General features: G+C 39.8%; 1 protein-coding gene across 2 annotated transcripts in view; it reads left to right on the forward strand.

Moving 5' to 3' along the window:
* Positions 1–3,205: 3,205 nt before the first annotated feature.
* Positions 3,206–12,691, forward strand: part of LOC143961277 (uncharacterized) — a 45,472-nt gene continuing 35,986 nt past the window's right edge. Inside the window, exons 1-2 of one of the 2 annotated variants that reach the window (XM_077470528.1) lie at positions 3,206–3,408; positions 11,694–11,783. In XM_077470528.1, coding sequence (XP_077326654.1) covers positions 3,351–3,408; positions 11,694–11,783 — 148 coding nt within the window. In that variant the 5' untranslated portion in view covers positions 3,206–3,350. The remainder of the gene's footprint in view (positions 3,409–11,693; positions 11,784–12,691) is intronic. The other variant, XM_077470527.1, reaches the window with a different exon arrangement.

The raw sequence follows: 12,691 nt of genomic DNA on the forward strand, positions 1-12,691 counted from the left end.
GCTGGCGGCCTTATATAGTGTGGGGCGTGCACTACACAGCCTGAGCTATGATTGGCCACAGGCATCCTGCCTGTGGCCAATCATGGCTCTCCTCGCTGCTGGCGCTGCGATTGTCCAAGCATGCGGGGTCACAGTGCATGCTTGGCCAATCATGAGCCAGCAATGCACTGCGCCATCGCAGTGTATTGTGGACCGTGAGCGCCACACGAATTTGGCGCGAACGGACCAAAATGTTCGGACTTCGCCGAACGGACGAACAGCCGATGTTCGAGTCGAACGTATGTTCGACTCGAACACGAAGCTCATCCCTATAGGAGGCAATCCCTTAGGAGGAAGTGAGTAAACACTCAATGACATTTTGGCATGGTGCTCTGTAATGTGGTTGTGAGTTTCTCGTTAGTCATCACCCATTTTTAAAAGTTTACACAAAAGTGCATGTAAGGTCTTTTTCTCTTCTCCAGAAACAGAACAGTCCTTGATAGGGTGAATAGCGATATATCCAGAAAACCACCACCTCCCACCCAACCACACACAGCCTCTTACCAGATGTGATTGACCACCCTTAGCCCTTGTACACACGGTCGGAGATTCCAACAACCAAATCCGTCGGATTTTGTCCGTTGGATTTTGTCCGACGGATTTTGTCCGAAACTGTTGCACACACACGGTCGGACAAAGTTGTCAGAAAATCCGACGTGATGATGTTATTTTGTTACGATGGGACTACGTTCAGGCTAGTAGCCAATAGCTTTGGTGTAGGAATTTGATCTGAGCATGCGCTGCACTTTGTCCGATCGGAATTCTCTACACATGATCGGAGTATGTCCGATCGGAGCATTTTGTTGGAAAATTTTACCAACAAGTTGGAAAACTTTGTCCGTCGGATACTCCGACGGAAACAGTCCGATGGAGACCACACACAGTCGGAATATCCAACAAAACGGTCCGATCAGACACATTCCGTCAGAATCTCCGACCGTGTGTACAAGGGCTAACACAGGTGGTCAAAACACACAATAATGCTCCAAGGATGGTTTAAAGGACGGTCTGATCCATCAGCTTATATATCCATCTTTAAACCCTTCCAGATCAGGATGGTCACATAGTATGCCGAGATGTTTTCCCAGTAAACAAACATAGATCCAAGTTAAAAACAGCATGGCTCCATCTAGATCTGGATCTATGTAAGTGGCTCTTTTATCTTTAACCACTTGCTTACTGGGCACTTAAACCCCCCTCAGTCCCAGACCAATTTTCAGCTTTCAGCGCTGATGCACTTTGAGTGACAATTGCGCGGGCATACAACACTGTACCCAAATGAAATTTTTATCATTTTTTTCCCACAAATAGAGCTTTCTTTTGGTGGTATTTAGTTACAGCTCGGAGTTTTATTTTTTGCTAAACAAACAAAAAAAGATGCAAAAAAAAAAAAAAAAAAAAATCATGTTTTAATAGTTTGTTATAAAATTTTGCAAACGGGTCATTTTTCTCCTTCATTGAAGTGCGCTGATTAGGCGGCACTGATAGGCTGCATTGGTGGGCACTGATGGGCTGCATTGGTGGGCACTGATGGGCTGCATTGGTGGGCACTGATGGGCTGCACTGGTGGGCACTGATAGGCATAGTTAAGGCGGCACTAATAGGCACAGATAAGGCGGCACCGATGGGCACAGATAAGGCGGCACTGATGGGCAAAGATGGGCACAGATAAGATGGCACGGATGGGTGGCACGGATAAGTGGCACGGATGGGTGGCACGGATGGGCACTGATAGGTACCACAGATAGATGGGACTGATGGGCACTGATAGGTGGCACTGATAGGTGGCTCTGATAGGTGGCACTGCTGGGCACTGATGGGCGGCACTGCTGGGCACTGATGGGCGGCACTGCTGGGCACTGATGGGCGGCACTGGGGTGCAGCACCTTTGAGGCAGATTGGGTGGCACTGTGGGTGGCACTGTGGGGTGGCACTGTGGGTGGCACTGTGGGTGGCACTGTGGGTGGCACTGTGGGTGGCACTGTGGGCACTATGGGCACTGACAGGGGGCACTGACGGGGGGCACTTACTTTTTCTTTTATTTTACTTCAGGATGGCACTGCGGGAGGCAGGTGGGCACAGGCAGGTGGCAGGTGGTCCCTTGTATTGATGGCCGTGATCGGGACTGATGTCCCGATCACGGCCGCCGGTGATCGGCTATTTTTTTCTCTCCTCGCGCTGTCAGCGCGAGGAGGAATAATAGCCGATTACCGGCTCCGTTCTATCACATGATCAGCTGTCATTGGCTGACAGCTGATCACGTGATAAGGGGTCGGGATCGACCCCTTACACGGATCGGTGATCAGGCGAGTCTCACGGACTCGCCGATCACAGAGCGCGCCGCGCGCGCCCCTCAGGGGGCGCGCAGGCCGCTCGTAACCAGGACGACGTCAATAGACGTAGTCCTGAAAATGTAGGTCCGCGCTAATGCCGTCATTTGGCAATAGCGCGGATCTGAAGTGGTTAAACACATTTAAGTTTATAAGCTTCTTGCGCTTGGAGGAGGCTCTGTTTTTTCCTTGAGAGGAATACACTGTGGATCCTACTCTTGTGTGTCGTTTACTGGGAAAAAGTCTGTACCTCTGCTGGAAAACTCGCTACTTTTGCTGCATCTGAAGTAGATTGTTAAAGATTAAACATGTTCCTATTTATAGTTTTCCATTTTCTTTTCTTGTCATCTGTGTGATTTTTTGTTGAGTTTATGAGTTTCCTGTTTCCATTTACAAGATTTACAAGACCACTACTTTTTAAGATATCGTAGATCCATCTCCGCTGGAATCTTATGAGTGTAAACCATACGTTGGACCATCCTACCTAATAAACATGCATGCCCTCTTTCTTTTTTTAACACATTTTTTTCTTTATTACAATGTTTTCATAAGTTCTTATTCTACGTCACGGGGAATATATGTTGAGTTTATGAGTTTTCAAAGTTTCCATTTTCAAAGACAGGTAAGGCTGAAGCTGGGTCAGTAGTGTTACGTAGGTAAGATAAAAGTTCAGAATCAGAGATTACCGGTGGACGTATATTATATTTGCTAGCACGCATCTTTATGAATCTGATGGCTGGCACGAGGTTCTTGACCTCTTCATATACAATAAACAAACATGTATATCTGCCTACAAATTAACATCTGTATCACTTTTAGGGCTCTGTTTACTGCATCATCTTTGTTGCTAATGTTGTCAGCGTCATGTCTCCTATAAATAATGCCAGTCAAGTGTTATCACAAGAGCAGTTTCTGAACGACCAAGAACAAGACTCAACACAGATATAATTGTTAGAAAAGTAGAAGAGAAAGGTCCTGCGAATGGAAACTCAGTGGAGGAAAATCCTTGTGCTGCTTGGCCTTTTCTGCTTCTTTCCTTGTGAGTACTCACCTTTTTTAACCACTTTATCCCTTGAAGTATTTACCCTCTTTCTGACCAAGCCCTTTTTTGCGATACGGCACTGCGTCATTTTTACTGACAAATGCGCGGTTGTGCGACATTGTTCCCAAACAAAATTTACATACTTTTTTTTCCCACAAATAGAGCTTTCTTTTGGTGGTATTTGATCACCACTGCGGTTTTTATTTTTTGCGCTATGAACAAAAAAAGAGCAACAGTTTTGAAAAAAAAGCAATATTTTTAACTTTTTGCTATAATAAATATCCCCCAAAAATATATATAAAAAACTAATTTCTTCCACAGTTTTGGCCGGTATGTATTCTTCTACATTTTTTTGGTTAACAAAATAGAAATAAGAGTATATTGATTGATTTGCGCAAAAGTTATTGCGTCTACAAAATAGGGGATAGATTTATGACATTTTTATTAATTTGTTTTTAAATTAATAATAGTGGCAATCTTTTTATCATGACTCCGACATTGGCGCGGACATATCAAACACTTTTGAAACTATTTTGGGACCATTGCCATTTATACAGCGATCAGTACTATAAAAATGCACTGATTAAAAAATGTCACTGGCAGGGAAGGGGTTAAACACTAGGGGGCGATTGTTAACTGTGTTCCCTCAGCATGTTCTAACTGTAGGGGGGATGGGCTCACTAGAACATGACAGAGATCACTGCTCCCGATCGCTGGGAGCAGTAGATCCCTGTCATGTTGCTAGGCATAACAGGGAACTGCCTTGTTTACAGGCCACCGGTGGACCAGTAGGCACGCTCCCACGGCGTGCAGTGGCGTGCGCACGCCCACCACCCGCGGATGACGCAGCGAAGTACGGGGACGTTGTTTTGTGCACCCGTGCCACTTTCCAGACATATATCGGCATGAGCCGGTCGGAAAGTGGTTAATCAAATTGTTTTTGGTATTCAAAGCAATACATGAAATTTTACTGAATGTAAAAACACATAATAAGGGGACAGCACCTAAGCCAGTGATGGCGAACCTTGGCACCCCAGATGTTTTGAAACTACATTTCCCATGATGCTCAACCACACTGAAGTGTGCATGAACATCATGGGAAATGTAGTTCCAAAACATCTGGAGTGCCAAGGTTCGCCATCACTGACCTAAGCATTTATCAGGGTTGTGTAAGGAATTTTATTGTCTTTTTTTTTTTTATAGAGGAAGCTGTACAATATTGGTTTGAAATACACGGAACCCAGTAAATGGTTTGATTTTAATGGCAGTCAATTGAAAACAAAGAAACCAGTAAATGGTGTGAATTTAGTGGCAGTCAATTGGAAACAAGGAAACCAGTTAATGGTTTGATTTTAGTAACAATCAATTGGAAAAAAAGGAAACCAATAATTGGTTTGATCTTAATGACAGTCAATTGGAAACAAGGAAACCAGTAAATGGTATGATTTTAGTGGAGGTCAATTGGAAAAAAGGAAACCAATAAATAGTTTGATTTTAGTGGCAATCATTTGGAAACAGAGAAACCAGTAAATGGTTTGAGATTAGTGGAGGTCAACTGGAACACAAGGAAACCGGGTAAATGGTTTGATTTTAGTAGCAGTGAATCGGAAACAAGCAAACCAATATGGTTTGATTTTAGTGGCAATCAATCGGAAACCAGTATGGTTTGATTTTAGTGGAGGTCAACTAGAAACAAGAAACAATGAAACAGTAAATTGTCTGATTTTACTGGCAGTCGATTGCAATCAGGCATGTACTGGCCATTGGGACTACCGGGAGTTTCCCGGTGGGCCGATGGCTCAGTGGGCCACTCTGATGTAAGGGGGCTGGTGATGGGACACTCTGATGTAAGGGGGCTGCTGATGGGACACTCTGATGTAAGGGGGCTGCTGATGGGACACTCTGTTGTAAGGGGGCTGCTGATGGGACACTCTGATGTAAGGGGGCTGCCGATGGGACACTCTGATCTAAGGAGGCTGCTGATGGGACACTCTGATCTAAGGAGGCTGCTGATGGGACACTCTGATGTAAGGGAGCTGGTTACGGGACACTCTGATGTAAGGGGGCTGGTGATGGGACACTCTGTTGTAAGGGGGCTGGTGATGGGACACTCTGATGTAAGGGGGCTGGTGATGGGACACTCAAAATGTAAGTGGGCCGGTCTGGATGAAGTCCAGGGCCAAATTCCTGTCCCAGTCCAGCCCTGATTGCAATAGCAAGATGACTTAGAGCACCCAATAGGAAAACCCTACAGTATATGGAATATTTCGCTGATAGAACATATCCAGACTTATATCCTTTATAAATTTTATATAAATAAAAGTATCTTTCATCTACATAGGAGGGGGAAGGATATAAATATAAGGAGAGGTATATTGCACCAATTGACTTCCAGAAATAGGAAAGTAGTGTTATACAATTCTCATCATTACTTTGCACATAGTGGGCTGTAAGGTAAAGATAAATGACAAAACACTGACAATAAAATAAAAAAATATTTAAATAAGACTTTTAAAAAAACTAAAAAGTTTTAATATCTAGTGGGTAAGATCCTGGGTGCAAATTTTGTAAATCAGTTTACATTTAAATCATTCTAAATAATTATACATTTAAAGAACTTTAAAAAATTGTAAAATTTGTAAAAAATAAATAAATTAATTAATTGCAAACAATACAAAAAATTACCAAAAGGATTTCCAGAAAATTATGCAAAATAAACTTCATCTAGTGTAAATCTGTTTCTTAAAATGACATAAAACAGTAAAAAGCTGTTCCACTCACAATGAAAAATGAAATAAAAAAAACTGTTATAGCTCATGACATGTTTTATTAAATTCAGTCAATTCAAATATTTTTTATAGCGCTGTGTGCACTTTTTGCACTTGAATGTAAAAGCTTTTATATATTTTGATGTTGTTTTACTAAAAGGGTTTCTAGTATATAACGGTTATTTTTCATTATTTATCGGGAATTGTTATATGAGGTCCTTTCCGCTTGGTGAAATGATAAAGAGAAGTTGTAAAACATTACTAGCATGTTGAAATATAAAAAAAGAACGTGTAAACAGCCAGGGAGATGATAGACTGAACTATTTTACCTTTCTGTGATGAGAAGGTAATAAAATTTGCCTGTTTCCAGCCTGTTACACAAGAGCACAGATTTGGGGAAAAGTTGAGCATGTAGCTTGGAGTGAGGATCGTGATTCTATAAGACACTTTCACCAATGATTGTTCCCTTTTTATTCATGGTATTATATACTGTATGTGTGTGTTTGCAGGGCTTTTTTATTTTTTTATTTTTTTATAATGGATATAATATACAATATATATTGGAGGATATAATAGTATAAGCACTGATGATTTAGTTGTATGTATTATTGTTACTGAAATATTGCATGGACTTTATGAACTGTAGCTGCTGGATTAATTTAGTCTAGGTTCACATATGTGCAGCTCAGGAATGCGTGCGTAATTGTGCGTGTTCCCGACCTGCACATACATGTGCTGCTCTTTAGCAGACATGCGGGGGAGGGGGGGGGCGTTGCCATTGATTCTCAATGTCATCCTCACGCATCAGCAGACATGCATGTTTTTGTGCTTGGGAGACCACATGGTGCCACAGCAACCTACCGGTTCCATGCAGCGTTTAAAAAAAAAAAAAATGGACAACTGTCTCTATGATGTGGTGTGGGAATGAGCATGCACCTCGAGTATGTGAACCTAGGCTTTCAAGGCTTTGCTAGCTGAACTTCAAAATGGTCCATTGTAGTGTGTGGTTGGTGTTTGCTTTGTAGCAGCGATGATGAGCGGTGCCTTACATTTTACAATGTAATTCATTCTTAAAAAATTTTCTTGTTTTTTTATCTATTAAAAGGCCACATGAGTGACACACCTAATTCAAGTCTCCACACAGCAGCACATATCTGCATTTCTCCGCAATACACCACCCTGTCCTGCCATTGCACTGCGTGAGAGCTGCATTATTCTGGATCTGATTAACGCAGGTCGCTCCAAGGGTACATAGACTACAACTGTTTTCCATGTGCCCCCACGGTGACCTGAGCTAGTCATAGGGCACATAGTGTGATTGATCCCTCAGAATAGATAGCAGAGTGCCTCAGGTACTGTTTATATATATATATATATATATATATATATATCTATATATATATATATATATATATATATATCTATATATATCTATATATATATATATATATCTATATCTATCTATATATATATATATATCTATATCTATCTATCTATCTATCTATCTATCTATCTATCTATCTATCTATCTATCTATCTATATATATATATATATTTATATATATATATATGCAGGGCAGGACTTAGGGTGGTGGGGGCCCCTGGGCTTGAGTCACTTCCGGGCCCTACCTTCTATACAATACCGTAGTTATCGGCATATAACACGCGCCCCAAGTTTAGGAGGGAAGTTTAAGGAAAAAAACGTTTAAATGCCCATCAATGCAGCCTTATCAGTGTCCATCCGCAGCCTTGCCCATCCATCTGCAGCCTTGTCCAATGTCATTTGCAGCCTTGTAGTTTAAAAATGGCGCCACCAAGAGGCTCTCGGGTCCTCTCGGCGGCTCTCGGGTCCTCTCGCAGTCCCAAGCAGTGTGCTCGACTCACAGTCACACTCAGTCCCTGTGTTATGTCCATCATAGGGCAGGACTGGGCATGCCTGTGAGCGGAGCCGAGCCAAGCCTATGTATCTCAACAGGGCCCACGGGGGCCCCCTACTGGGTGGGGCCCATGGGCTTGAGCCCAGTCAAGCCCAATGGTAAGTCCAGCCCTGTATATATATATATATATATATATATATATATATATATATATATATATATATATATATATATATATCTATATCTATCTATCTATCTATATATATATATATATATATATATATATATATATATCGAAGTGGAAGGAAAATGATAAATGGTTTTCCACATTTTTTACAAATATCTGAAAACTGTGGCGTGCATTTGTACTCAGCCCCCCTGAGTCAATACTTTGTAGAACCTCCTTTCACTGCAATTACAGCTGCAAGTCTTTCTGGGGATGTCTCTACCAGCTTCGCACATCTAGAGAGTGACATTTTTGTCCAGTCTTGTTTGAAAAATAGTTCAAGCTCCGTCAGATTGGATGGAGAGCGTCTGTGAACAGCAATGTTCAAGTTTTGACAGATTCTTAACTGGATTTAGGTGGTCTGGACTTTGACTGGGCCATTCTAACACATGAATATGCTTTGATCTCAACCATTCCATTGTAGCTCTGGCTGTATGTTTAGGGTCGTTGTCATGCTGGAAGGTGAACCTCTGCTCCAGTCTCAAGTCTTTTATGGACTCTAACAGGTTTTCTTCTAAGATTGCCCTGTATTTGACTCCATCCATCTTCCCATCAACTCTGACCAGCTTCCCTGTCCCTTCTGAAGAAAAGCATCCCCACAACATGATGCTGCCACCACCATGTTTCACGGTGGGGATGGGGTGTTTTGGGTGATGTGCAGGGTTAGTTTTCCGTCACACATCGCATTTTGTTTTTAGGCCAAAAAGTTAAATTTTGGTCTCTGACCAGAGCACCTTCATTAACATGTTTACTGTGTCCCCCACATGGCTTTTCACAAACTGCAAATGGGACTTCTTATGGCTTTCTTTCGACAATGGCTTTCTTCTTGCCACTCTTCCATAAAGGCCAGATTTGTGGAGTGCACGACTAATAGTTGCCTTTGTTCTTCCTAATGCTGAAGATAGATCTTAATGACATTGGCTGTATGTTTGGGGTTGTTGTCTTGCTGCTGAATTTGAGGCCAGTCACATGCCTCCATGATGGTATGGCATGATGGATAAGTATCTGCCTGCATTTCTCAGCATTAAGGACATCATTGATCCTGACAAAATATCCAACTCCATTTGCAGAAATGCAACTCCAAGCTTGTAATGAACCTCCACCATGCTTCACTGTTTCTTGCAGACATTCATTATTGTACGGCTCTCCTGCCCTTCGCAAACAAACTTCCTCCTGGTACAGCCAGATATTTCACATTTCCTATATACAGCTGATGACAACCTGGGGAGTTGTCATTCGGATATTTGTCCTATCATGGTCAGTTGTGTGAGGCGGGTCAACAGGTTTTTTTTTTTTTTTTGATGAGTGGTGGGCATCATGATTGACAATTATTAATTATTAATTAATTACAATTATTATAACAAGGGACTTCTTTTTTTTTTGTTTTAATATATTACATGTCAATGATTTGAGTGTCTTTATTTAAAGGTTACATTTTTTTGTGAATAAGTGGTACCATGTACCATTTACTCATTCCCGTGTGGGGGTAGTTGGGTGGTTTCTGATATGTTACTATTAAAAAGAGCTTGCAGATTCTGATAAGCCTCCCCCCCACGCACAGACCTTCACAACCACCAGCCAGGGTTGTGGTGAAGAGACCCTTGTCATCATCAAAATAGGGACAGGGTGCTTTTCTTTAGTGGTATGCCATGATAGTATCCCCTCATGTTGAGGGCATATTTCCTGGCATGGTTCAGGAGGGCAAAGGGGTACACTCGTTCCCCCCCTTTTCTTCACCAGCCAGGCTGCATGTTTTGATCAAAGGTCTGGTAGAGATTTTTAGGACTGCACACATTTATTTTAAAATGTGGAGATCCCCCTTAAAAAACCATACCAGACCTGAAGGGTCAATTATGAATTTCCTGGGAGACTTAATCATTGTTTTGCATAAGGTACCCCCTTTAAAATCCATACCAGACCTGATGGGCCATATATGAATTTCCTGCGGGACCTAATAATTATTTTGCATGAAGCACCCCTTTAAAATCCATGTCAGATCTGAAGGGTTAAGAATGAATTTTCTGGGGTACTTATTCTTTTTTTTATGCAGGAGGCACCCCTTAAAATCCACATCAGACCTGAAGGGTCAATTATGAAATTTCTGGGGGACTTAATAATTTTTTTTGCTTAAAGCACCCCCTTAAAATACATATCAGACTCAGTGGGTCTCTTAGGTATTTTGGGGGAATCTACACAAATTAGTTTCTTTTCTTTTGGTTGTGTCCTGATTGGGCTTCCTCAGAACTATTGCAATATCTATATACACAAATACTTGCATCAAATTATCTGTATTAATTAATGTTAGTCACTTGAAGTTTGTTGGGGATTTATACATGTGCATGTATATATATATATATATATATATATATATATATATATATATATATATATATATATGTATATATATATATATATATATATATATATATATATATATATATATATATATATATATATATATATATATATATATATATATATATATATATATATGTATATATATATATATGTATATATATATATATATATATATATATATGTATATACTAGTTTATCTTTTTTTTCAGCACATATTGATATATGATTATTGGTTGATGGTTTTAGTAAAGGTAAAGGGAGTGCTGAACTTTTTATGTATTATTAAAGTATATATAACTTCCGCTTACCTGTGACAGAAAACACAAGTACAATCTCTGATACCGATATTACACTTTACAAAATATACAATATATTTTTATGGGAATCATTTAATTATTTTGATCAAAAGATTAATCCTTACTTTTATACGTTTATGGGGGCCACTATGAAAATCTTGTTCCAGTTTTCATACATCAGCTACTGTACATAGTTAAATTATTTTGAAGAAAATCAACATCTATTAAAGTGCTATTAAACACCAAAAGAAAACATTTTTATATTTGGCTTTTAGTGAAAGTAACGAATATGAATTTATCCGAGGTTACGACTCATCCGAAATAACGAATACTGTATCTAAACAAATGGAACGTAACAAATTAATAAAAATAAAAAACTTTTTATTATTATTATTTATTATTCATTTTTAGTTCCATTTCATTTGTTTAGATGTGGCATTCGCTATTTCAGATAATTTGTAACTTTGCATAAATTCGTATTCGTTCAAATTTGCGAATTTATGAATTTACGAATTGCGATCATAACGAATGACCCAAAAAACAGAAAAAAAAAACCCAAAATATGAATGAAACGAAAACAAACACATTTTCCGGCAGTGCACATGTCTATTGTCTGTCTGTGCCTTAGGTATTTTGTCATATCTTTGCTTTGGCCTTGAATATATTTGAATATGTATGTTGTAAATAAAGTCACTATGAAACATATTTTATGCAAACTAAACGTTACCCATTCATTTACAATAACCTTTTTTTCTAGATACGTCGGGTCAGATAACCAATGCATCAACAGCTTCAGATATCTGGAGTATTATTTCTAACATCCTTTCGGAAATAATTAAGCTAATAAGTAAGTATGACATACTATGTATTCTTGTTTTTTAGAACAAACTGGCTTTCTTCTGGTGATAATGTAAAAAAAAAAAAAATATATATATATATATATATATATATATATATATATATATATATATATATATATATATATATAAATAAAGGAGCTTTGACCAGTGTTTGTAATTAATAAAATATTGTAGCTAAAAAATATATATTTTTTTAAAACTTGTTCAACCCCTTCAATTCCAGACACTTTGACCCCCTTCCTGCACAGGCCAAATTTCAGCTTTCAGTACATTTGTAATAATTTTTTTCACACAAATAGAGCTTTCTTTTGGTGGTAGTTGAAGAGGAAGTAAACCCCGATGGGTTTTACTTCCTCTTTTGCTCCGTTCAAACACTGCAAATTAAAAGCATAATGGGCTAATGTGCATGGCATACTAGCCCATTATGTGACACTTACCTGCCAAAAGAAGCCCACACTGTCCCCTGTGCAGGCCGCATCCATCTTTGCCCCTCTTCCTTCCGTGGCTGCGGACACCGGCTCTGTGACTGGGCGAACCAGCGTGACGTCACTCCCGTGCATGCGCACAGGAGCCGTCGGTCATGGCACGTGCTGGGGAAGAAACGGCATGGAGGACCGTTTCTTCACAGCACATGGGCCGATAATGACATCAGCGAACTACAAGTGAAATATCTCCTAAACAGCAAACACTTAGGAGATATAATTGGAGGGTACTAGTGCGCTTCACCTTGCTAATCAATGTGTAAAGAAAAAAATATGAAATAATATTAATGTGTGGAAGCAGCCTGCAAAAATAGTGATCTCGGCACTAATAGTGATACAGTAAAAAATGAATAAATTGCGGCGCTAACCACAAAAACATTTACAATAAATAATGAACTAAAAAATATATAAAG

This window comes from Lithobates pipiens, unplaced genomic scaffold (assembly GCF_037356315.1).
Source record: "Lithobates pipiens isolate NorthernLeopardFrog02 unplaced genomic scaffold, aLitPip1_a1.2 Scaffold_8, whole genome shotgun sequence".
In the NCBI taxonomy this organism is placed as follows: domain Eukaryota; kingdom Metazoa; phylum Chordata; class Amphibia; order Anura; family Ranidae; genus Lithobates; species Lithobates pipiens.